At 34.8% G+C, this 27544-nt stretch overlaps 1 protein-coding gene across 1 annotated transcript in view; it reads right to left on the reverse strand.

Moving 5' to 3' along the window:
* Positions 1 to 4778: 4778 nt before the first annotated feature.
* The window catches only part of LOC143238605 (uncharacterized), a 63818-nt gene continuing 41052 nt past the window's right edge, over positions 4779 to 27544 (reverse strand). Inside the window, exons 3-4 of the mRNA XM_076478969.1 lie at positions 16799 to 16991; positions 4779 to 6071 (exon numbers count right to left, since the gene is read on the reverse strand). Coding sequence (XP_076335084.1) covers positions 5788 to 6071; positions 16799 to 16991 — 477 coding nt within the window. The 3' untranslated portion in view covers positions 4779 to 5787. The remainder of the gene's footprint in view (positions 6072 to 16798; positions 16992 to 27544) is intronic.

Genomic DNA, 27544 nt, shown 5'->3' on the forward strand with positions numbered 1-27544 from the left:
GAGGACGTTATAATGTAACGATCAATCCCACTATTCGTGAGTGAAAGAGTAGCCCAAGAGTTGGTGGTGGGTGGTGATGACTAGCTGCCTTCCTTCTAGTCTTACACTGTTAAATTAGGGACGGCTAGCACAGATAGCCCTCGTGTAGCTTTGTGCGAAATTCAAAACCAAACAACCGACGCTCCTAAATAAAATAAGGAAATTATGAACCTAAAATCTGAACTACAGGTTTACGTTCGGCAATTCATTCAAGATAACAAATGTTTATAGCATTGTTGCTCAACGTAACAAACAGATAAAATACGACGTCAGATTAAACAGAAAGTTTTTAATATTTAGATTTGGAAAGCGATTACAGAAATAAGAAAAAAATATGCGTATAAGTAGCTACAAAAATGTTTGGTTATTACGAACTTTAAAACAACAAAATGAAAAATATACCATATGGTTAAAAGTATTTAAAATAACAAATGTGCAGTTAAAAGTAGACCTTTATATTAGCGAATTTGGAAAAATATTCGAATGAGTGTTCATAAAAGAACGTGTTATTGATAAAATAAATTAACATAAAAACGTGTGTAGGAAAATAAATTGGCTGAATGATCTTTACTGCAAAATCTCGTCTTTCTTAACCTGAAGGAAGGTCGAAACGTTGTTTTATGCTTATCAATAGAAGTGTTAACATCCATTCTGGGATACATTTTTATTTCAAGTGGGTTTCTCGTCATCAAGAATTACTTCACCGCGGCGTGTTGTATTGAGTTTTTGTTTTGTTTCATGTGCTGAGTCCCAGGTGATTTTTCTGTGGATTTCTTTTTTTAATTGTGTATCAGTTCCAGTTATCTTGAGGTTAAGAAATGCTATTTGGTTAGTTTTTTCCTGTTCACATGTTGAGGTGTATCGAGCTAACGTGGTTGAAAAAAACCAAGTGTGTGTTCTGTAGATGTGAATCCAGTAATTGTATCACCAACATATCTGTATCAGTATAGTGGTGGGTGGAAGGCTGAATTGATCGCTTGAGATTCAATCTGTGTCACAAAAATGTTGGCTATAACTGGTGACACGGGATTTCCCACACTTAGACTATTTATTTGTATACGTTTATTAATTTATTTGTACTACCTACAGAACATGAAACAACACAAAAAACGCAACATATTAAGAAACCAAAATAAGCACAGCCACAGAACTATGTTCACCCGATAATATTAACAAAATAAAACAACACTTGACCAACATCAACGAACTTCTTCAATAGACTGTGGAAAACATTATACGCACACACCTAGACAAACAACAATAAATCCCAGAATAAACAAACTACAAAACCTTACACTGTTGCATACCTTATGGTTCCGACATCAGGGAAAAAATAATCAATATTTGGAAAAAAACTCGTGACAAAAGACAACATTCCAGTAAACACCAAATTTATTCAAAAATCAGGAACTATGTAAAAAGTAAACTGACAAACAGAATACCAACATATTTAAAACATACAATGCAACAACTGCCACGACTTCTATATTGGAGAAACAAGGATTTGTTTGTTTGTTTTGAATTTTGCGCAAAGCTACTCGAGGGCTATCTGCGCTAGCCGTCCCTAATTTAGCAGTGTAAGGCTAGAGGGAAGGCAGTTAGTCATCACCACCCACCGCCATCTCTTGGGCTACTCTTTTACCAACGAATTCTGGGATTGACCGTCAAATTTTAATGCCCTCACGGCTGAAAGGGCAGGCATATTTGATGCGACATAGATTCGAACCCGCGACCCTCGGATTACAAGTCGAACGCCTCAGCACACTTGGCCATGCCGGGCCGAGAAACAAGGAGAAAAATGGAAACTAGATTAAAAAAAAACACAAAATAAAATACGTTTTATTTTGAACTCCTCAAATCAAACAAATACAACATAACCACAGAAAACACCCAGATATTAAGTAAGGAAACAAATATAAACAAATGCAAAATCAAAGAAGCCCTACTTATACAGCACTAAATCCAAAATTAAACCAAATATAAAGGAACATCTTTATACCTATACTAATTAATAACCTAACATCCACATGCGACACCCCCCTACAATTTATACTCTCGTCCTTATGGCATGTGTACGACAACGGTCACATTCAAATTCTCTCTTTCTTAACCTAAAGATGACCTAGGCTTATCAATAAAAGTGTTAATACCCATACCAGCTGTTCTGAGAAACAAACCCAAGCATGATTTCTGCCGCTACAGAACTGCCAAACATTTCAACGGTTGTATAAACATAGAAGTTTTAAAGCACTTTACTGTGCTAATTTGTAGAATCATGTCTATCAGTGGTTATGCATTTTAAAACTAATACGGTTTACAAGTCTTACAGGCCCTGCAGGGCCAGGTGGTTAAGGCGCTCGACTCTTAATCCTGAGGGTCGCGGGCTCGAATCCCCGTCGCACCAATCATGCTCGCCCTTTCAGCCGTGGGAGCGTTATAATGTTAGGTCAATCCCACTATTACTTGGTAAAAGAGTAGTCCAAGAGTTGGCGGTGGGTGGTGATGACTAGTTTCCTTCCCTCTAGTCTTACACTGCTAAATTAGGGACGGCTAGCGCAGATAGTCCTCGTGCAGCTTTGCGCGAAATTCAAAACAAACAAAGAAATAAACCGTAATCATTAACTCAGCTGGTACGAAGACTTTGTGACTGTTTGAGTCTGACGAATTCCTGATAAATAACTCGCCTAGTCTGATGAGTGGGTGATTATTAACTATTTTCATCTACTTATGAGATGCATTTATTATCTTGTGTTTGTTAATACTATTTATATAAAATTATTATGCTGTTTAATTCAAGCCACTTCTACCAAATTTCGTTAAATTTCTGAAAGAAGTGATCTTTTGTCCTTATTACTTACTTTTATGTGAAACGTGTCGATACGTTAAGACCTGCTTTCACAGTAGTATCTCACGTACGAACTCTTAGTTGCTTAAATGTTTCTGGAAAAACAAACAAACAACCTTTTAGTGAACGATGGTCATACTTATGAAACATTTAAAATAGTAAATCAAGTAACCGTTACATGAAGTGTTATATTTTTAAATGTGAAGAGTTGAACCTGTCTGTAAGAAGCAAACAGTCCGTTATTAACATGAATATTTCGTTTTGGTGACGTCATTAACATGTGTACCACATGAGTATGCTGCATCAAATAAATGAAGTGTTTCTCTAGGTAATCATACATTTCATTAAAACGAGAAGAAAAATGGTTGAAAATTTTTTATTTTGTTACATTTAATTCTGCATTTTATAACGCAAATAATATAAATTTATTAATATTATAGAAATTTAGTGACATAATTTCTCTGTAATTGTCCGTATTGGTGGTTCTTGTTTGCAAGTTGAGTCTTTTGTTTTTTGTAATGTTTGCTTTTTTCTTAGACCTTTACTAATGGAAGGACAGTGAATGATCATCCGTATCTTCAGGGTAGTGTAATTATTATCTGGGTGAATCTTATAAACAATCAAATTGTTCTACTAAACACTATTTGTTAATTTATTGGTTATATTATTTAACATAATTTAATTATTATAATTAATTTTTATAACATTTAAAGAATAATTTGCATTGTTAGCTCAGTAGATCAATTTGGAACAAACTAAAATAGTGAACGAATGAAATATTTATTAGAACTACGGTCGAATATGTCATTAGTAGGAGTGTATTTTCTTATAGCAAAACCACATCGGGCTATCTGCTGTGTCCACCGAGGAGAATCGAACTCCTGATTTTAGCGTTGTAAATCCGTAGACTTACCGCTGTTCCAACGGGAGACCGTTAATTGTTTGTTTTTGAATTTCGCGCAAAGCTACTCGAGGGATATCTGCGCTAGCCGTCCCTAATTTTGCAGTGTAAGACTAGAGGGAAAGTGGCTAGTCATCACCACCCACTGCCAACTCTTAGGCTACTCTTTTACCAACGAATAGTGGGATTAACCGTAGCATTATAACGCTCCCACGGCTGAAAAGGCGAGCACGTTTGGCGCAACTGGGATGCCAACCCGCGACCTTCAGATTACAAGTCGAACGCCTTAACCCACCTGGCCATGCCGAGCTAGGGACCGTTATTAGGAATGGTACGTTCATAGGATTACTAAGAAAATAATTCTAATAACAAAAGTTTGTAATTAAGCACGAAGCTACATAATGGACTAGTTGTGATCTGCTCACCACTGATATCGAAATCCAGATTCTACAACGCTAGAAACCAGGGTTCTATACCAGTGGTGGGCAGATCACAGATAGCTCATTGCGAAGCTTTGTGCCTCACTCAAACAAACAAACAAACAAAAACAACAACAAAAGTACTTTATCGAAGATACTTTGCATTTCTAACTATCATACATTTGAAATTTCCTTCCTTACTTATTTACGATATTATGTGCTCTTGTCAGTTTGTTAGGTAAAACTATGGTTATATTTACCCAGGATTCACTTACACTCCTGTGTATTAACCAATCACACCATGACTTAGTACACCTCAGTAAAATAAAAGACAACAGTTTTTAAACTATTGAATATGACCTTATAACTATCAAAATTATAAACAGATCTCACGCAAACATGTTTGTTAAAACACAATACTAAGCAGGAACGGATGGGTCACACACTCGAATTTAAAGTAACACTGGTCTGTTGCCTGAAAGTCGTTGAAATAGCTGATGTAATATTGCACATTGCAGTAACAAGTGTATTTGATGCTATGACTTTTTATTGTACTTAAGGAACACAAGACTTGTGTATTTTAATATTTTTATTTAATTCAATTGTATTCACATACTGGGTAATTAATTATCAAGAAACGGCTTTTTTGCAAATGTTGGTAAAAAATACGACATCGTCTAAGTTTTGAGAAATCTTAGTTAGCGTTAACTATCTATCTCAGAAACAGAAATGTACAATTTCAAGTTATTAATTAAGCCTGTAATACTCTTCAGAACGTCCAAGTCAAATACTGTGTTTTAGTGTATATCATTCCAGCAGTATTATATTAACACACTTAATTCGTTATTTTACTCTCATTAGTAACTAACGACTGTTTTATTTTTATATAATTATACAGTCTGTGTATCAAAAATAGTTTGTGTATGTGGAAAAAACGTCCTAAGTGTTCATATATTTGTGTTTTATAAAGTACTTAGCATTGGTTTTTACATTGTTCAATACATCAGATTAAGCAATTTCATTTCCAACAATATTTTGATATTATTGTTTCACATCTATTGTTATTTTCCAGTATACGTCTGAAATCTCTATGACCAGATAACAATAACAACATTGCTTACTCACTGCATGTCAACTTTTACATAAGAGTACTTCTTTACGAGCCACAAGCAATTTTACAAAAATAGGTTTTATAAGTAATTTGATATTTATCAAATCGTTTAACCATTAAAAATGTAATAATAGTTAAAATGTAGGAAGGAAGAAGCTTGTATATAATATTAAATTTTAATAATAACCTTGACAAAAACACACGTAGAAAGTTCAGTTCAGACAACATTAGAAACATTTAAAAGGTATATTAATTTAGAATAACAAAGTCATCATTAAAAAAGGTTTGTTGATCGGTAGAGTTCATGTTATTTTTGATATGTGTTATTTTTCACTAAAGCTCCAAAGTTACCAATTACTTTTTCTCTAAACAGTTTAATTGAAAATACTCAAAAAATTTGGACACGAAATAAATGAAATTACTGCAAGTTGAACATCCAGATTTTCACACAAAAATATTAAAGAAAAAGTGATTATAACACATGAAGATTATCGCATGATTTGGACTTGTAGCTTTCTTTTCCTAGCAACTTATTCAGCAATTCCTTGGCTCGTCTGCCAGTTCCGTATAAAGAACCTTTGCTACGAGACTTACGCCCTTTACTGGGTGGAGAGAAATGGTTGAAATCCTTGAGCTGCTGGTTTTTAAGTCGGATTTGACTAACTATACCAACCAATAGATCATCGGTCTTATGGCTGATGACTGCTGAAGTCTCCATGAACTTACACTCATATGAAATAGCAACCGATTTACCTTCTGAAAAAAAAAAAAAAATCAAACATTAATTTTCACAAAATAAATTCTTAAATCAACTCAAATGCGTAAACCGTAGGTCCGATCTAGCACTTGTATATTTTATTAAGGCGGTAAAGTTTAGTTTTTATAATTAACACACCAAAAATTCACAAAATAGTTGGTTAATGTTTGGTGATGGCCCAGGAACTGAAACACCCAGGTACCAGGATGCTGGGAAGAAGGGAAAGTGGACTGAATGTGTCAGATTAAGAAGGTGTAAGTGACCAGGGTTGACTTCTCTTATAACACAATACTTTAAGTAACGGATTATAAATACGCTAAAAGCTTTGGTGAGCAAAAATTAACATCTTGAACAAATTATTGAAACACATATGGTTAGACAGGTCGGCTAGAATACGTTTAAGGTACTGGTTGACTTTCCCGAAGGTTTTCTGTTATGGTATGATTAGTTTGTATGTTTGTTTTGAATTTCGCGCAAAGCTACATGAGGAATAGCTGCACTAGCCGTCCCTAATTTAGCAGTATATGACTAGAGGAAAGGCAGCTAGTCATCACCACCCACCGGCAACTCTTGAGCTACTATTTTACCAACGAATAGTGGGATTGATTGTCACATTATAATGCCCTCACGTCTGAAAGGGCGAGCATGTTTGGGGTGACGGGGTTTGGAACCAGCTACCCTCAGATTACAAGTCGAGCGCCCTAACCACCTGAGCATGCCGGGCCTAATACGATTAGTATCTGTTAAAAGGTTGAAAGTATACGTATATGAATAGTAGGGATAGAAAGACAAAGCTATAGATATACACGTATCAGAACCTTCGTGTAAAGCTAGACAAAATGCTCTCTGCATACAGTTGTCCCTAATTTTGAAGAGATAGACTAGAGAAAGGCAGCTGATCAATTTTACTTACCTTATACAACATCTGTCTTACTTACTTGTGAAATGTGACCATCATTCTTATAACGCACCCATGACCACAAAGTACGAAGTTAATTTATTCAAGAACGGGCCGCAAGCCACGACTCTAAAGTCCAAGCACTCTAACTACCAGACAATGTCTTGCCCATAAATATATATTTTTGAAACAAAACGGATATGAATATGGCAAAAATTACGAACAATTACAATTTAAAGTATTTTTAAACGCAGTTTGAGAAATACATGTAAAAAATTTTCTAAAAGTAGTTCTAATAGAAACACAATAATTTATTTTAACTCTATCACTTTCTTATATGATTTATATTAATGCGTTTAGTCAAAAGTGGTTCGCTAATTTTACCAAAAACCTATGTTTAACTAAGCACATAAAATCTGTATATCCCTCCTGTTGATTTTTTATTCCTACAAATCATCTACATATTCCATATCAAAACATCTTGCAAATATGGCATCTTTTTGAGATACTGACTTCAGGCAAACAATTCGAGTGATTTTGTTATGTGCATGTAATCGTTAAAAACTGACTGAAAATATGACGTTTTTAGTCTGTTTACTTTAGTTTTATCTGTTTGGCCTTAGGGGTTTAAGTGTATGTCTGTTGTGATTTGACTGAACACGTTCATCAGTGGTATCTACCAGTGTTTTAAATTTTGCTTCGAATTAAATTGCAATGTTCTGTCTTGTTTTAACAAATGTCATTTCCACAGTAACGTGAAACCATGGCTTTGGAGTCTTTAAACATGCATTAAAAACATGGATGAGAGTCGTGGATGAAATTTTATGTGTTGCAATATTATAATCTTTTACGTCCTTACTTGAACATCGACATCAGTGCTTCTCAACCGGGTTCATCGTCAGACCTCTAGGGATTTTGCAGTGTTCCGTGGAATGCAAAATTCCGAATATTCTAATGCGTAAATACATAGCGACATAATTGCAACCCGACTACATCATATTTCTTTATTAGTATAGCGGGTTTCATAATTACACCACATAACAAGTTACTGCAATGTTTTAAATTAGTGCGTGAGTCTAGATATAAACAGGGTCTTGAGCCACATAAACCTTTATTATTTGAGAGAGAAAACTACTCGTTGCGTGTGTGTTAGTAACTGAGTTAAGAGATTTTTTTTCATACTTTGTATGTATGTGTTTAGGTACATAGCTGTTTTAAATATACGTATTCTGTATGGAACTAGTTATCGCAGTAACGTTTTAGTAATGAGCAACCTTCACACTTTTCATTATAAAGTTCAATGTTATCACAACACAACTTTCTCCTATTGTTGTAAATGGGCTTTATTTCGACATCTTCCACATTTCGTGTCAGTGATTGAATGTGCTTATTGAGAGCTAACTTCAGACTGCCCATAATCGCTGTTAAAGTGGAGCACAGCAAACAGTTTTACCTCTTCTTTTTCCAAAATCGTGTACGTGCATTTTCCTCAAAAACCCTAATCCCGAACCCTGTCTGGGTGTTATTGGTGTTTCTGTGGTTCCAGAGGCAAAGTTCTTGGGGCTTATCTTTGACCATAAGTTTACTTTTATTCCTGACATAAAGCAGGTGTGTGCCAAATGTACTAGGGCACTGAAAATCGTCTGTTCATTTAATTCAAATTGGACTATGGATCACTGGTCTATGGTTTTGCCAGAACCTTGACCTTGAAGATGTTGACCTCACTCACCATCTGGGGCTTTGGGAGTTTTACACACTTCTCCAGCCCAGAGTTTCTATAGTTATTCCCATGAATCTCCTTTCACTCCACAGTTTGTAACTTTCTTTGCGGTATGCTACTAATCTTTAATCATTACCATAACACACCACCCGGGGTTTGCCTTCCTTTCTCAGGAAGTTATGCTCTTTTAGAATAGTTGGTCTACTATTCTTCCCTTTGGCCTTTGTATCTAGGTGTAGCTCACTCAGTTAGGTTTGTCATTAGACGACATTGGTGTCTGTACTAATCACTAAATCTTGCTATGGCTTATTAACATTTCTACCTGCGGCTTCTCTTTGAGTCATCTGAGAAAGGTGGATTCTTCCAAATGGAAGTACCATTTTCTCTTTGCCGAAATATCTTTTGAACCATCATCCCTTTTTCTCGTTTGTATGGATGGTTCAAAATCAGGGACTCTGCGGTTTCTGCCATGGTCCATTGTGGATCGGTGGTTTCTCACAGGATCCCCTCTATAGTTCCTGTGTTCATTACTAAGTCGTATGCTATTTGTCTTGCCTTGGAACACGTAGAAGCTATGTAGTACACAGATTGTATTATTTAAAACTTTAGCTCTGTACTGATCCAGAATTGCTTCATGTTATTTCTCACCTTGTTTTTGTTGATATCAACATTTTTCTTCGTCTTTCATTAACATCTAGTTTTCTGGATACCTGGCTATGTCAGTATTCTTGGGAACGAGCTTGCTGACATTGCAGGTAAGTCTGCCTGCTGTTTGATGCTGTCACAGTCGTGCTTGTCCCGTGTGCAGACTGTGGTGCTGTATTCAAGATCTTCCAGATTAAACCTTCTGTTGTTTTTTGGCCGCGTTATTTACGTAAGGAGCAGAGGGAAGAAATTGTTCTGGCTAGGCTATGCATTGGTCACAGTTTTTTTAACTCATCGCTTTCCTTTACTTGGGTCCGATTCACTAATAAGTGGCCTTTTAGACACTCAAGTCACAGTAACCTACGTTTTACTCTTGTGCCGTCGCACGACGGTGAACAATGGCACCACTGTTAGACATGTCTTTTCTTCAGGTTTACCCCTGACATTGTACAATGTCATTGGCGATGGTGACACTGTCCAACTTAATTGGATTTTTCAAGTTTTACGAGTCATTGGCGTTTTAACTTCTATTTGACACTTTTATATGACGTTTTTACAATGTTACACTTTTACCAATTGTTTGGTGTAGATGGCTTAGTTGCTCTGCGGCAAAAAACGCCAAACCACCAACCAAATACATTTCAGTTTCTAAGTCTCAATATGATTCAATAAACATTTCAGTCTTTCGTAAATGTTCTTAAAACTTATTATTTCATTAACAAAAAAATGTTAATATATTAGGTAAATCCTCATTTTCGTTTCAAAGAGGGAGTTTAGAAAGTTAGAATGTTTTAAAACTGCTTTTAAGGATGCTTTAATTCACTGGTGTAATTATTTAACCAGCCATTTGAATTATATTTTTAATAGTTTCTTTATAACATGGTTTTGCATACCCCTGTTTTCTACATAGATGTATGTTTCATTATGTCAAATGAATCTTTCGAAAAGGTAACATAAATGTGAAGTACTCGAAAAGCGTTTTGTAGCTAATATTCTTGTTTTGCGTTTACAGACTAAAATCATCAAATATATTATACAATAATATAAAATATATAAAAAATGGGAATTTAAAAACGAACAGATAGGGATAGTAAAGCTGGAGATACTGTAGTTATTATTTATTCAGGCTACAAACCGATATTTTGATTTCATGTTGTTACCCATAATTTCATTTAGTGGAGTCAAAATAGGGATTTGTAGTTTGACTAAATAATGTCTTCCATATTTCAAGCCTTGTTTTCTTACTTGTTTTACAGTATCTATTTGCAGGTTTCACGTTCCCAGTTTGTCTTGTTTGCTGTTTTTTATGCTCAACTATGGGCAAGAGATTATGATATGTGGTAGATAACATTATATATTGTAAATGTAATAAACATTTCTGGTAGCTAGCTGATATGGTTAATGATGTGAAGGTTATCCCTTCACATTATTTATAAAATGATAAGATGCAGCCGGAAATTATTTAGGAGATCTGTTTAAGAAAATAGTGAATGAACATTTATAGTTTCTGTGTAATTAAATTCTCTATATACAATGCATGTCAATTGGTAAACATATGTCTATACTAAAACACGTTGTCCATTGAACAGTATATAAAACGTTATCATTAAAAAGTAGCCTTTTTAAATAAATACATGCGTATAAAGTACCGCTTTAAATTAACCGTGTATTTTAAAGTAATTATTCTTCGAATGTGTGTAATAAAAATTAATGTTATGTGTATTGATTTGTTTCTTACTCCTTCACGACATATATAATGTAAAGGTTAGCTCCCTAAAGACACTTATTGTATAGTGTACAAAGTATTGAAGATGTAGATGTTATAGTAATCTAATGCTTCTCCGTTATTGGCTGCTAATTCTTGTTTCACGTTGTACTTAAGATTTTTGAAGCAACACCAGATAGTTGTTAAAAAGCTAACATCAAGGGGTAAGGATAACACCATTTACGTTAGAATTATGTATTTAAAATTATGTAAATTTCAAAAGAAACACATCGATTTTTTCAATACCATTACAGTTTTGCAGTGTGCTATTTAGTGTTCCACAAGAGGTTTGGGTGCAATGTAATAAAGTCGTTTTTGTTTCAGACTGAAAAGATAATATGTACAAGAAAAATTACAAACGGATGTGTTTCAGTGGAATTATTATCCATGCAAGTCTAACGTGCTTGTATTTGTGTGCATTTTTATACGTGTACAGCCTTAGCAGTCAATGGTAAACGTCTTAAAGTTGTTTATGAACTGAATCTTTACTGTTTAAGGTGCTGAATGTTCTATTATGGTTTTGTGCAATTCCTTGTGATCTCTATTATAAACCACTGTCGTGACTTATGATAGAAGAGAAGCACGAGCGCTTCTTTCCTCCGAGAATTTAGTTTGCGTTTTATATTTGTTTTCTGATATCTAGATCAGATGTAATACAGCATAAATGTGGTCGCGCAAAAGTGCTTTGCTGTTGCATCAAAAATAAATGCCTATTTTTGGTAGTATTGTCTTGAAGAGTTGTTGTTATTAGTTAAGCACAAAGATGCACAATGTCTTCTGTCCACTACCGATATCGAAATCCGGTTTCTAGTGTGGTAACTCCGTAGACATACCGCTGTGCCACTGGAGAGCGTCGTCTTGGACAGATAACCAAGATATATGACAAAGAGAGATTAAAAAAACCCAAAAAACACATAAAATATTTATCACATTATCGTAAACTACGCCAGGAATTTCACAAAAATTCAAATATAACATATGGACAAAAACATCTTAAAAACTACATTTTCATGAAACAACACTCAAGACCTTTTATCTCAAAGGTTCCTAAGACAATAGCAACAAAAACTGATTTTCCGGTTGTTTGACAAAAAAGCCCTCCTTTTGATTTTCATATTATTATTGTTTTATAAGCTTACAAAAAAGACGGCTATGAATATTTTATTCAAACCTCGGCAAACCAACAAAAAGGAAAACAAATCATAACTTGCACAGGTCATGGAACTATTTTTATGTTGATTATTTTATTAGTTTGTTTTTTTTTACATTGGCCAAGTTTCTTTCCGAAGACATTCAAATGCTGAAGCCTACAGTAAAAATTGCTAGAAATGTGTGCGCCAAAATCTACGCACAGCTCTAAACAAATTGTTGAGAAGGTTGTGCGACTATTTTTAAGTTGATTCTTGAAAATTGAAATTTTCACACTCTAAATCTTCCTACGTTCTTCGCTACTATTGGCCTGGCATGGCCAAGCGCGTAAGGCGTGCGACTCGTAATCCGAGGGTCGCGGGTTCGCGCCCGCGTTGCGCTAAACATGCTCGCCCTCCCAGCCGTGGGGGTGTATAATGTGACGGTCAATCCCACTATTCGTTGGTAAAAGAGTAGCCCAAGAGTTGGCGGTGGGTGGTGATGACTAGCTGCCTTCCCTCTAGTCTTACACTGCTTAATTAGGGACGGCTAGCACAGATAGCCCTCGAGTAGCTTTGTGCGAAATTCCAAAAAAACAAACAAACAATTCTTCGCTACTAACACATGCTCTTTGAAGCCATTCAAGCATCACTGAAATGTTTGTTAGAATGTAATTAAGCCCAAAATTACACAATAAGCTATCTGTGCGTTGCCTACCACGCCAAAAACATAAGTCATTTAAGCACCTTTAAACTAGTCGGAAATGCTCTGTTTTGTTAGAGTAAACAATGCGTGTATTTAAAACAGCCTCCAGTTTTATTACTATTGATTAAAGTTTTACAAGCCTCTATGGGAAAAAACAAAAATCCAGTGTTTTACTGATGCGCGATAATTATTTTCTAAAAGTAGACGATTATCAAAGTAGATTTTCCTGCTCTTATGAGTGATGATTTATTCTACTAATTTTCGTATTTCACTGAAATTTTGAATGTATATTTTAGTATTATTTCATTATTGTTATTCATATTTTTGTTTCAAAAGCCTACAACAAACTTGATTAGGTATCTTGCACCAATAGATGATCAGATATACTGCATGAAACGCTGCGAATGCCCGTGACCTATTTATAAAGTTGATCATTTTTTATTGTAAATTGATTTACCTAAAAGTATAATATATACAATGTTTTCGTGAGCGGTTTTTTTTTTTTTTGTATTTGACGTTTGTTAAACGCAAGTTTACACGAAATCTAAGGCACAAATCACCCTACTTAGTAAATAGTGGTTAGGAGCACAAAAGTCAATGCAACAGTAAACTGTTAATAAACATGAAACATTCACCTGAATGCTTGTGCACGCCTGTAACTTAAAATTTAATTTCCATAATTAGACATAGAAACTCATGAAACAAGATAATTAAAAACTGTTAAGTTTTAAAAAGAGGAATACTGTACGCGTAATGAAGAGTCAAGTGAAAAGACAAGTAGCGACATAAGCGATAATGTTATGGACTTACAATGCTGAAATGCAGAGTTCGATTACCTACGGTGGACAGTGTGTTGATAGAAAATCAATTTTCTAATTTGTCACAAACAAAGACCTTCGGAAAAGATGTCAGGCCTGGTATGGCCAGGTGGTTAAGGCACTCGACTCGTAATCCGAGGGTCGCGGCTTCGAATCCCCCGTCACACCAAATATGCTCGCCCTTTCAGCCGTGGGGGCGTTATAATGTTACGGTCAATCCCACTATTCATTGATAAAAAAGTAGCCCAACAGTTGGCGGTGAGTGGTGATGACTAGCTGCCTTCCTTCTAGTTTTACATTGGTAAATTAGGGACGGCTAGCGTAGATAGCCCTCGTGTAGCTTTGCACGAAATTCAAGAGAAACCAAACATTCTAATGGAGTTAAAAACAACTTCAAATACTTAGAAGAAAATATCAACAAATTTAGCTAATGTTTACGTTGAAACCCGTATGCAGAGTTACAGATGTATTTAATCTGAAAGATAAAATACTAAAGTGGGTTAATTCTTGAATTGTTTATCAATATTAGAATCCAGAATTAGAAACACGTTGATTTAAGATCTATAAAGCTGTAAAATATAAAACCACATGCATTAAACTGACGTGATAAACTGCTAAATCAGATTATTTTGAAGATATTGCTTGGGCTAATGATAAACTACAGTTAAGGAATAAATACAGTATTTTACAAAACAGACTTAAACTGGTACTAAATGAAATAAATACGGCTACTCAATTAGTTTCATTGGAGTGTGTTCAACAGTGTTATCAGGACTCCAAGTTTCAGGAATAGTCGTCCCTAATTCCAAACTGCTGACCAGAGGGAGGACAGTTAATTAGCAAGACTTTCCGCATACACAGCTACCGTTTAATGAATAGCAAAACTGACTGTTACGTTTATAATGTGTCCACAGCTGATAGTTCGGTGCTACATTAGGCTCATATCACGAGCGCGAATCTTAGACTGTTCTATCTGCAGTCCATTTCATATATGTTCAAATTTACACAAACACAGTTGGTACACAGCTGAAACGGCCATTTAAGAACGATTCTTTCCTAGGACGATAAATTATCGTTCGTTGGATTTAGTAAAAATACATGTTAAATATAACTCAAATCAAGGTGGAATCTCAGTTTTACATTACTTACAAATCGACAAGTAAAATTATTACTAAATACATTTGCTCAGTAAGCGAGCAGCAAGTAAGAAAATGCTACGGTGTTAGTGAGGGCCATGCTTGACCAACAACTTTGTTCATGCTTTCCTGTGGTCATACTGTAAAACGAAATGAGAAAACCCAACCTTCTAGAGCATGCATACAAACGTTTAGGCGCACATGGTCAAGAGGCGAGTCATTACTATCAATTAGAAGCACAGAAAACAAGAGAAAAAGTTCTAACAAAATTAAGTCGATAAATTACAAGCAAAAATTAAGGTCCCACAAAAATTACTCCCATGGTTAATGTGACTCGTTCTGAATTAAAAGGTCTGGGGTTCGACGTGAGATGTCGTAGAATAAACTTCGCAGTTTTATGTGTGGATGAGTTTACAAAAATTTGTTCGGCTTAACGAGCTAAAATGAGAAATTAAATTTTGTTGTAATAGCACAATAGTACCAATGCATGGCACTTTAGTATCCAATGTCTCACCCTCCACATTTCAACAACAAACATCGGACGTGACAGGGCATGACAGAGGAAGTAGCATGAAGCACATTTTCTGTGAAGTGTCTCACGTCATGTTCAACATTTTATTTATGTGTCAATATTAGGTGACCCGCCATGACCAGGTGGTTAAGATGCTCGATTCATAATCTGAGGACCGTGAAATCGAATTCTTGTCACACTAAATATGCTTGCTCTTTCAGCTCTGGGGGCGTTATAAAGTTATGATCAATCCGGTGGTAAAAGAGTAGCTCAAGAGTTGGCGGTAGGTGGTGATAACTATCTGCCGTTCCTCTAGTCTTACACTTCTAAATAAAGGACGGCTAGCGCAGATAGCCTTCGTATAGCTTTGCAAGAAATTGAAAAAAAAAATAGTAGATAATTTTAGCAATAGTACTAACAGACTTTTAGCTACAGTTTCTGATAAAGTAACGTGATAAACGAACAATATTTCAAGGTCACCTTGCAGCGCCTCTACGGTCTTTTCATAAATGTCTTCCGTATGTGTTTTGTAAAAGCTATTGGTTTTATGATTCTCCCACTATCCACACCTTTATACGTAAACTAATTTTGTCATAGTCTTATATCCTGGGACCAGAGTCTTTATTTTGTTCTTTGTCTTTCAAGCACATGTCATATGTGATGACATATGTGTAAAATTTCAGTTCATTATTTCGTTTTAAAACGTTCTAAACAGTACTACATATTTAAGGTTAACAATACATCAGCAGTAAAGCCTTACACAAATTAACTGTCCGGCACGATCTAGTGGTTAGCGTGCTGGGTTACAGATGCAAAAGTCCAGAGTTTGAGCCCGAGAATTTGTTTTTGAATTTGAGTTGTGGAAACAATACAAAAGAGAGAGAGAGAGTTAATTCCGGTATGTGGTAAAACCTTGAGGTGACTCATCTGCCCGTTTTGCTCGCATACTACACAATTTTTGTTCATGTTGAAAATACTAAACTCAAAATATTTACAATAACAAGAAAAATGAGTATCTAATCTTTGATCTTTAACTGTAAACTGCATGTTTCTCTTGAAACATTGTTGGCAAAACTTTCATATGTAAATGGTATAAACATCAAATCAACACTTTTCATTTCTTATAACTTGGTAACCTAGGTTTACAGTAATATATGCTGACTATCCTTTGAACAGGTAAAGGTACCATTGCTTTTCTCACCAGGATCACTGTTTATTGTACTTTCGATACTAAATAAAAAAGAAGATAATTAAGTGGAAACGACAAGAAATTTCCTTACTCTATATAATGCTACCTGCCGGCAAAAATCTGAAATATTTTGTACAAGGACTGCAAACTGTTTGCCGCATATACAGTCTTAGTCCTGAAGTTCAGTTTGAAGAATTAGAAATTTACTTACCCTCTGTCGAAACAGTCCTCGAACGGACAAGGTCAGACTTGTTTCCTACCAGGATTACTGCTCGTTTTGCTGTGTAACCTTGTTCCCGGAGTTTAAATAGGATATCCACGGCATTTTCAAAGGTAACTCTATCAGTTACAGAATAAACAACAAGGTATGCATCAGCAGTACCAATGGTGTCCTCTTCAAAGTCCTAAAGAAATCACAGAAAACTGTAAATGAATACAATCATGATGTTGGGAAGATATGCATGCCAGATAAGTGTTTGTTTGTTCTTGAATTTTGTGCAAAGCTACACGTGGGCTATTTGCGCTAGCCATTCCTAATTTAGCAGTGTAAGATTAGGGAAAAGGCAGCTAGTCATCACTATCGACCGCCAACTCTTGGGCTACTCTTTAAAAAAAAGGTAGGATGGATTTCACATTATAACGCATGTTTGTTGTGACCACCTGGCCATGCCGGGCCTAGACTAGTCACTCGACTCGTAATCTGAGGGTCGCGGGTTCAAATTCCTGTCGCACCAAACATGATCGTCCTTTCATCCATGGAAGTATTATATGTTTCTGTCAATACCACTATTCATTGGTAAAAGAGTAGCCCAAGAGTTGGCGGTGGGTGGTGATGACTACCTGCCTTCCTTTTAGTCTTACATTGCTAAATTAGAGACGGCTAGCGCAGATAGCCCTGATGTAGCTTTGTGTGAAATTCAAAGCAAACCAAACCAAACTGAGAGCTTTCGAAATGTAAATGGACAAGATATTGTGAAAGTTGTACAGTGGTATTCTCATTTTATAATAATCAAATGCCTGTAATGAATCATGACTTGAAAATAACGGTAACCACTGACGGAGGTGCACGAGGAACATGATTTTCGTTCAGAATATAGCGGTAGAATTTAAGTTTGGATCCTCACGGCAGTAACACTGAACGTTGCTCAATGTGAAGTTTAGCCCTAAAATAAAAAAAAATAGGAAAATACTTTTTTGTTATGACTAAGCACTACCTTTATAAGCCAATTATAAACTTTTCTAAATTTCTCTAAGAATATAAAGATATATTTCCCTTATTAAAAAAGTTAAATAATACGAGTCAAGAAAATGGACGCAACATATATAACAGGCCACGTATTTTATCATTTAATACATTTAGTTTGCTTTCTTCTGAATTTCGCGCCACACAAGGGTTATCTGCACAATCCATCCTTAATTTATAAGTGACAGAGTATAAGAAAAACGGCTAGTCAATATCACCCATCGCTAACTCCTGGGCTACTCTGACCCTCACACTATAACGCTCCCAAGAGTGAAAGAACGAGTATGTTCAGTCACGAGGATTCAAACCCGAGATCTACAGGTTATGAGAGGAGTAGTCTAATCATCAGGCTATGGTAAGATTTATTTCTCTATTATAAATACATTTTATACCGCATTAGTAGAGGATAATTCATTTTATATTTAAAGGTTTAAAATAAATATTTAAAAGGTTCTACAACCGTTTCACTTGTAACCATTCTTGTTTCTTCTTAATCTTTACTTTGGAGAGCAGTCACCTTCCCACAACTGTCTGCAGGCAGTGAATGGTGATATAGATGTGGGACGTTGTGGGCTAGAACACCCACATTTCGCTTTCCTAATTCCTATTTCTATTCCTCTGATTATTCTATTATTTAGTTATTATTTATATAAGACTGGGGAACGGAGGTTAAGACTGATAGACAGTGTATCCCCACTACAATGTAGGTTCTACTACCTCAGTCACCTCCAAAACCCTAGATTCATTTTATATTCCACATTATAGCATCTACCCTGAGGATCCTTTCGATTCGTGCAGCGTTTTTTATTTTTGTTTGGTCTTGCTTTTGTTTATAACAAACCACATATATTTTTAGAGTTAAGTATAAATAAATAATTTAAAAACTGTAAAGCTGCCATAAGAGAAGGATACTTGGAAGAGAACATTGTGGTTAAACATTGTGGTCAATAGAACATTATTTAAGTCCTTTTTAGTGACTTTTATTTGGTTATCAAAACTTTGAAAAGTCAGTTTTAAATAAAACACTGTATTAATATTAATACCTGAAGATCTACTTTCAGAGATTTCTCAATTGCGGAAAAATTCACTTTTTGTCTTAAGATATTTATAAATGTTATCTGTAACATAAGCTACTATCTATATAAACTTATATATAATAATGTTGTATCAAATTTCATACAAGAGCGGCTTAAAAATTTAAGATTGTATAAAATATTTAATTTCAAACAGACACTATTTAGTAAAACGGTGTGTAGATGTTTTTTATAAGTTGATATTTTTCATCTTTAGTTATAAAAAATTAATTCGTATAAATTGCTGACAAAGTAATCAGCTACAACAGCAAGCTGTCGTTCTTAAATTTATTATTTTACAATCTTAATAGCAGTCTAAATACGTCACACAGAAAGGAAACATGACTGGGGAATTGAATTTCTGTTTAAAATTTAGTGAAATGTAAAATTTTCCAGGCAATCAGAAGTTATTTTAATCTCTTACTTCAAATTCAACTTAATCCTTTCTTTCTCAAGGAATTTCGACTCAAGGATACAAGTATTATTTATCTTTGGATGTTTTGATCTCAAGGTTTAAGATGAACAAAATATTGAAATGCGAGTTCTACAGGAACGTCATTAACGACTTACAAGTTTAACAAAAAACTCATATTTTAGTTATTCAACGAGATGTCTTGATCACAATTTTATTCCAAAATATGCGTAATCGTTTTATTGACAAATTTTGTAATGCTTTGCCTTTATTTGTTTACAAGAAATTTACCACTAAAATCTATTCATTTATTATTCAGTTGTTTTAGTCCTAATTGATTCACTCTTCTACCATTTTTCGTCTCCACTGATCTATTTTCGAATCATTTCCAGTCGCAATTAATCCTCCACTTTTCAACCATCCCCTAGTCTCAACTGATCTATTTTCGAATCATTTCCAGCGCAATTAATCCTCCACTTTTCAACCATCCCCTAGTCTCAACATTCCTAGTCTTATATAACCCTCTCTATGTTCAGTTGATCCATTCTTCAACATTCTTAGTCTTATATAACCCTCTCTATGTTCAGTTGATCCATTCTTCAACATTCCTAGTCTTATATAACAATCTCTATGTTCAGTTGATCCATTCTTCAACATTCCTAGTCTTATATAACAATCTCTATGTTCAGTTGATCCATTCTTCAACATTCCTAGTCTTATATAACAATCTCTATGTTCAGTTGATCCATTCTTCAACATTCCTAGTCTTATATAACAATCTCTATGTTCAGTTGATCCATTCTTCAACCAGTCCCTTTCAGTATAGATATATATATTCTTTAAACAAATATGTTGGTTTTAGTTTTAAATCAGGAGTACTGCTAGTAGTCATTTCCTCAGATCCATAATCATACAGGGCCATTCGATGCAGGACTTAACTGAAACATAGTTCTTTACAAATAATGTATTTAAGATGCATGTCTCAATCAGATAATAAGTTATAACATGCTATTCACAAGTAACTTATCACATATATATAAGCTACGTGAATGCAGAGTTTGTACAAACTTACATACATGGTGTGTGTGTGTGTGTAGGTGTGGTTGTAAGCCCATTGTTAAAGGCTTTCTTTTAAAAATTGTTCGTCAAATAAAAGTCCTCCAGATTTATTTGGAAAAAGGGTTTATAAATAACTATGGCTTGCTCATTGTGATATTTTGTCGTTCCTGAAAGGGAATATCTAGTGGTAACATAATCAAACCAGCAACGTTTATAGTTATTTGTGATTTTAGGATTTTTTCTGTAATTACTTCAGAACATAATAGTCTTCACTGTATGTAGGTCAAAATCAAATGGTACATGTTTCGCTCGAATTCAAAATACTTTTCTACACAGTAAACTTGTTCAAATAATTATTAAACATTGATTTGTTCTCACACGGTAAATCAAGCACGTGCTGTTTATATAATTGAGTCTTTACGACTGGTGATCCCACGCAGGAAAACTGTCTTACAGTTCACCAAGTTCACTCAAAAGCAGATAATTTTTTTATTGAATTATAGTGCAAAAATAGTGTGAAAACTCGATACTCATGTTAACAAATAGGTTTTTCTCTTTGATTTTTTAAATTTGCCGTGACTTCGACCTTTACCTATGACCTTCCAAAAATAAATCCCCTTTAAGTTGGGCCATAGTCCATCTTTGGTCCAAATCCATCCAGCCGTTTTCGAGAAGTCTTACTGACAAACAAAGGGGTAAAAACATAACTTTTGTCTATCTTTGGTGGCGTAGATAATTAAGAGTAACAAATATTTTTAATTCTTGTTGTAGAAGTTCATATGTCATGTTGTGTTGTAACGTACAGAGAGAGTAATTATTTTCGTGATTCATGGCATGTGCACATTTTACTGATCCCACAACAGTACAAATAGCAACGTTAAGCGTGCTTTATTTGACGTAACTTTAATGTCTACTGACTGACTGACAGACAACATACTACTGTACACTAGTGCGAATGGTTAGAACAGTTGACCCCTCCAGGCGGTCTATGGCCCTCCTTCGCGGAAATAAAGAGCATTCACGAGATTTTTTATGGTACTTTCTTGTCACAGAAACAAACTTGAGAGAAATAACTTTAGTTAAAAAATGTAAGTTTAATATGTTAAAAATCTAAAGTATTCAGTCACACGACTAATGAGTTTGATTAAAAGTTATGTAGATATTTATCAATGTCAATAGTTCTTTATTATATCACAGTAGAAATCTATGTTACAGCAAACATTGATCAGCTAATATATTGCAACCACGACTATTTTCAAAATGTGTTGTGAATCTGGTGCAAATTCATATATTATTTTATGTAATTGCTACAGGACACGCATGTTTAAAAAAGATTCTCTATGTAAATTGACAAATATATAACCAGTTTCTGAAAGATGTGTCTTTATGCGTAGTGAGAATATTTCATTCATACATAGTGAAAAATAAATCACACAGAAGAAACAGTCATGTGACTAAAGTTGAAGAGCACTCTACGCATGCGTGGGCCAGATCAATGGGCATTAAAATTGAAGATGACCGCCCATAACTGTAAAACAGACACACAGCTAGTCAAGAGTGCCTCCCGCCACAGTTTTGAACAAAACAATGGGAATAACTTTTATTTCAACGCATTGGCGAATTAAAATGTCAGACATTTGTAGCAGTTTAGCCATTCGAACCTTAGAACTCCTTTTCTGCAGCCTAGTATGCTAAGCACTAAGCCAATCTGACCCTTATTCAAGATAAATGTAGTAATCCGGAATATGATCAGTCCGGTCGAAAATAGCCCAATTCATCATCTTGTTATGATGTATTTACGGCTAAAAAAAAGTGAACATGCTGGGTAGTGGAATTTGAACCTGCAACTCGTAGATTGCGAGTCGATTACCCTGACCACTAAACCTAGGTGACCTTACATTTTTACACTTCATGATATTTCATTTCCGTATGAAGTACTTTCACTGCGAATAGCACCAGCTGTTATCTTACTTGATGAAAGTAAAAGTGCTGATAAGATACCATCGGTTACCACTTGGAAAAGAAATGTTTCCAGCGCTTCTTTATGGTCACTTTATGGGGCGAGAAGTGGCCCTCAAGAGCATCCAATACATGATCGATGATATTGAAAATTAGTAAGCCTGAAGCCACTCAGTTAAGTCAAACCCTTCTCTCCAAAGAATGAGTTGTCTAATTGGGGCAAGCATTATCGCTTAATGTGGGTTGTTTAATATGATCTCCAATAGTTCAGATGTCAGTATCCACTAATGTTTTTTCCTTCCAAAATTAAACTTCCACTGTTACTGTACAATTGACGTGCATGGATGAAAAGGGATTAGATATGGTTTCAGATTCTAGCAAGATGGGTATACACATATTATTTGGCTTCATCGTGAAGTGCATCTAATCTGTCTAACTATTTTTTAACAACACCTCGTTGATCCATTGAATGATATTTGGTACAATTGTAATCAAGCTATTTTGTATCTTTCTATGTGATCAATGCACCTCATCGTAGATATGGCATATTGTCTGACTTTTCGTATTCTACCTCTTACTGCCATTACACTGATATGATGCCCATAATGGCTGAAAACATCTGATTAAGTCTAATAGCAGATTATGGCAACCAAAAATTGTTATATAGCAGTAACTTACTTGAGTTATGGATAATCATCTGTCTTTACTAGACTTACATCATCAAGTGTATTAATTGTGACTGGCCAACTTCTTTTCGTATGATGGCGCTTCACATGAGTGAAACATCTAGGTCGCATCTTTGAGTTAAAACATAGTTCAGTTCATTATAAATCTAGAGCACTTTAAAATTCTGTGTATCACTGGAAAGTTACAACTGAAACAATATTATCCGAGAACATCATATGTAGTGAAACACAAAATGTTCAAGAACTTAACATCATTTTTACTCCATAGTATGTGTACAGTTTTCTTCTCTCTGTGTGTGTTGCTTTATGTTTCTGTGTATGGTTTTACTATGAATTGCATCTTCAGATGCGAAAGTGGTAAGAATTTAAAAAAGTAAAATTAATAAAAGATTTTACATTTTTTCGAATTTTAATTAGTTGTTGTTTTGAAATAAGCACAAAGCTCTGCCAACTACGGGTATCGAAACCCGGTTTGTAAAGCCCACAGACATACCACTGAGCCACCGGGGGTCTGTTTTAATTAGTATTATTTCCTGAATAAATGAATATATATGTACGCGTGTATGTTTGTATGCATGTGAAGATTGGGATTATTTAGTAATTGTGAGTTTACCTTTCTATACGCATAATATTAAAAATTACGTACATCGTTCAACTGTTTTGCGCAGTTTAGGCTTGTCTATCACATGCTCAGAATTGTTTGAAATAGTCACGAGGGCTTTCACCTAAGCAACTAACTGGTCATTTGAAGAATAGAATACTTAATAATGAGCGCCATTTTCTACGAACATATTTTTAACATTCGATTGTAACTCTAAAAATATAATTGAATGTAAGGTTAACATAAGTCGTATTGGGGTTTCTTTTATACGTCATCCATGTTTGGTTACATTCAAAGAGACAAAGTAAAAGATCATGAAGAAAGGACAACAGTACCATTTGTCTCTTTTAAGCAGACATAGTATAAAAATCATGGCTTCTTATTTTTGTAGGTATCATAATCTGAGTTCATGACTATAATAATCCATTCCAAGACACGAGCAGTTTAGGTAACGGAAAACTGTCATGAGAACGGGATTAATTTCACTGTAAAGAAAAGTTTTGAAAAATTTGATAAACAAAGTGGAGAAATAAAGTACTTGTATATTATCGACCAAACGCGTTTTATTACAGCGCCCCCTATACGTATAAGTAGAGTTTCTTTGATTTTGCGTTTGTTTAAGTTTATTTCTCTACTTAATATCTGCGTGTTTTCTAAGATTACATTATATTTATTTGAGTGTCGAGAAACGTGTGAAGATGTTTGTTATCTTTGAATCTAATTTCCATTTTTCTGCTTATTTTTCATGGCAGTTGCTGTTTGTTTTGTTTTTGAATTTCGTACAAAGCTACTCGAGGGCTATCTGTGCTAGCCGTCCCTAATTTAGCAGTGTAAGACTAGAGGGAAGGCAGCTAGTCATCACCACCCACCGCCAAATCTTGGGCTACTTTTTTACCAACGAATAGTGGGATTGACCGTCACATTATAACGCCCCCACGACTGAAAGGGCGAGCATGTTTGGCGCGACGGGGATGCGAACTCTCAGATTACGAGTCGCACGCTTTGACAAGCTTGGCCATGCCGGGCCGTAGCAGTTGTTGCATTGTATTATAAATTATGTTAATGTTGTTTTTACATATTATGGACTTTAGTTTTGTACCTGGTTTTTGAATGAATTTGGTGTTTACTGGAATGTTGTGTTTTGTTTTAAGTTTTTCCAAATGTATTTTTTTTTCGCTGATGTCTGGAATATATGGTATACAGCAGTATAAGGTTTTGTAGTTTGTTGTATCTTGGGATTTATTGTTATTTGTTTGTTGTTGGTCTATGTGTATACGTGTAATTTTTTCCACGGTTTTTTTAGGAAATTTGTTGATGTTGGTGAAGTGTTGTTTTATTTTGTTGATTTAATCGTTAATTTTATCTGGTGAACATAGTTGCTGTGTTTATTTGGTTTCTTAATATGTTGAGTTGTTGTTTTGTTTCATGTGCTGAGTCCCAGGAAATATATAATCCAGTATGGGTGATTTTTCTGTGGATTTCTGTTTTAAATTGTGTGTCAGTTTAGTGATCTTGAGGTTGAGAAATGCTATTTAGTTAGATTTTTTCTGTTCACAGATGAACTTAAAGTCGGGATGTATGGAGTAACGTGGTTGAAAACCAAAGTGTGTGTTCTGTAGATGTGAATCCAGTAATTCTATCATCAACATATCTGTACCAGTATAGAGGTGGATGTAAGGCTTAATTGATCGCTTGAGATTCACTCTGTGTCATGAAAATGTTGGCTAGAACTGGTGTTCAACTCAAATCAAAATTAAACCAATATAAAGGAACACTTTTACACTTATACTAATTGATAAACTAACATATGCTGCAATGTCTCCTATAATCCTGTGCCCGTTTATAGTCTCGTCCCTAAGACATGTATGTGTCTGGCATAGGTCATTTGCAAACTCTCTTTGTTAACCTGAAGATGATCTAAGAAGGTTGAAACGTTGTTCTCTATTTTATTTTAATAAAAGTGTTCATACCCATACCAGCCGTCTTGAAATACATTTTTGCTTCAAGTGTGTTTCTTGTCATCACGAACCTTAGAACTCTAACTTCAAATTTTGTCGAATAACATCTTGAATAATACCGACATTTCTTAATGTAATACAAATCTATAAAGTTTAACAAAGCTATCAGAATGTTCACTTATGATATCTGAGTGTGTTTCATACCGGTTTAATACAATAACACTGAGTTAAAAGATACATCAATAAAACATTCTGTTCAATTGTATTCCCTAAATAAATATTATGTACAAATAGATGGTTTGATTATGTTATATTAAAACCATTTTAGAGCTTCACCATTTCGTTACATTTAATGTCACCACTTCCGGTCATGCACCTTGAAAATAGCCATGCGGCGTATTTTTATTGCAAAAGACTTCATAATAAAGCAGTCATGGTCAAAACACACTCCTCTTCCCTGAAAATTTCCATAATCCATATGAAGACAACAATTTCACAGACTCCATTTAAACAGTATGATCATACAAATATGCATAAATGCTGCATCCGGGTACTTAACAGACTAGATTTCGTACTGAAAAACATTGATACCCACTTCAGTTTACAAATGCTTGAGATATGAGACGGTTAAACTGGAAGTATGGTTTAATATCCTTATTTTGATAAACCTACACACTCTGACCTCGTTTTCAGACGGAGATCCTTTTCATTATGTTGCGCACTCTTATTTTGGGCACGTGGACAGCTTCTGCTACTGGCTTTTTTATTCATGAATTCTCACTTGTTATAAGATGTCGCAGTTTCATTTACACAGCTAGAGTTGCTGTAGAGGTTCCTTTCTAAGTGATCCTTGTTGGCTAAGTTGACCAATATTCTTTTAGTTTACAATTCCATTAAGTACAAGGGATATTTCCGTCTTTGAAATTCTAAATTCCCGATCTAAATACATCTTTTTTTATCAAAATGTAGCCAGTTTTTTGGTGGCACCAGACTACCTACAGCCAAACAATGTCAAAATATATTGTTCTCATACATTCTGTATCACAACGACCTTATATCAGTTGTAGTTATCAACTGGCCTACCTATTTTCACATTTAAAATAGATTTGTAATACCTTATTCAACTCTGTATTAAATTTCACCTCATTTATTCTTTTTTCTTCACAGTTAAATTACATCACCTTTCTTAGACATCGCAAGTTTTTAAGAACTGAAAAAAGAACAATTCTGCTCGAATATATTAAAAATTAAAATGTGTACACTCTCAGCAGTGGATTATGGGTAGATACCTGTAGAGGGCACAGCAAAGATGGACAATTATGGGGCTACAGTTATCTGATCAATCGTAAAGCTACGCTGTAGAGACAATAGCAGTCGTCAAGCTACTCTGAAGAGACAGTAGCAATGGTAAGGCTATTCTGTAGAGACAAAATTAATCGTGAAACTACTCTGTAGATACAAAATCAAAATGCATAGATACACACAATTTGCTTTAACGAGATTAACAGAAACTTTGACTGTTGTATGTTGTAATAATTTTGTCAGATATATAACAAAATATTTTTAAGAGGAATGTACGTTATGATTGTAAAATAAACTAGAGTAGACAAAAAAGACTATAATTTAGCAAACAAATTAATTTGTGTTTCAGATCACACGATGTTACTTGGGTCAATAATAGTCTTAAGGGTTAATACCATTAAAAGTCAGGATTCGATTTCTGCTGTGGGTATAGCGTACGTAGCCCAACGTTCTGTATTGGGTTTAAAACAAACAAATAATAATTGTTGTTTACAAGGAGTAAGATTTTTTTCATTGAACAATTAAAAACTGTTTATTGTTTTATAAACAGGATGGGTTTCTATTCGATCGTCTTTGAAATGCGAAAAAAAATACTGCGTTTATATTAAACAAGGTTATAATCCCACGAAATCTAAGATTTATCGGAAATTTAAGTTTGAATTTA

The sequence above is a fragment of the Tachypleus tridentatus genome, chromosome 13, assembly GCF_004210375.1.
Source record: "Tachypleus tridentatus isolate NWPU-2018 chromosome 13, ASM421037v1, whole genome shotgun sequence".
Classification (NCBI taxonomy): Eukaryota; Metazoa; Arthropoda; class Merostomata; order Xiphosura; family Limulidae; genus Tachypleus; species Tachypleus tridentatus.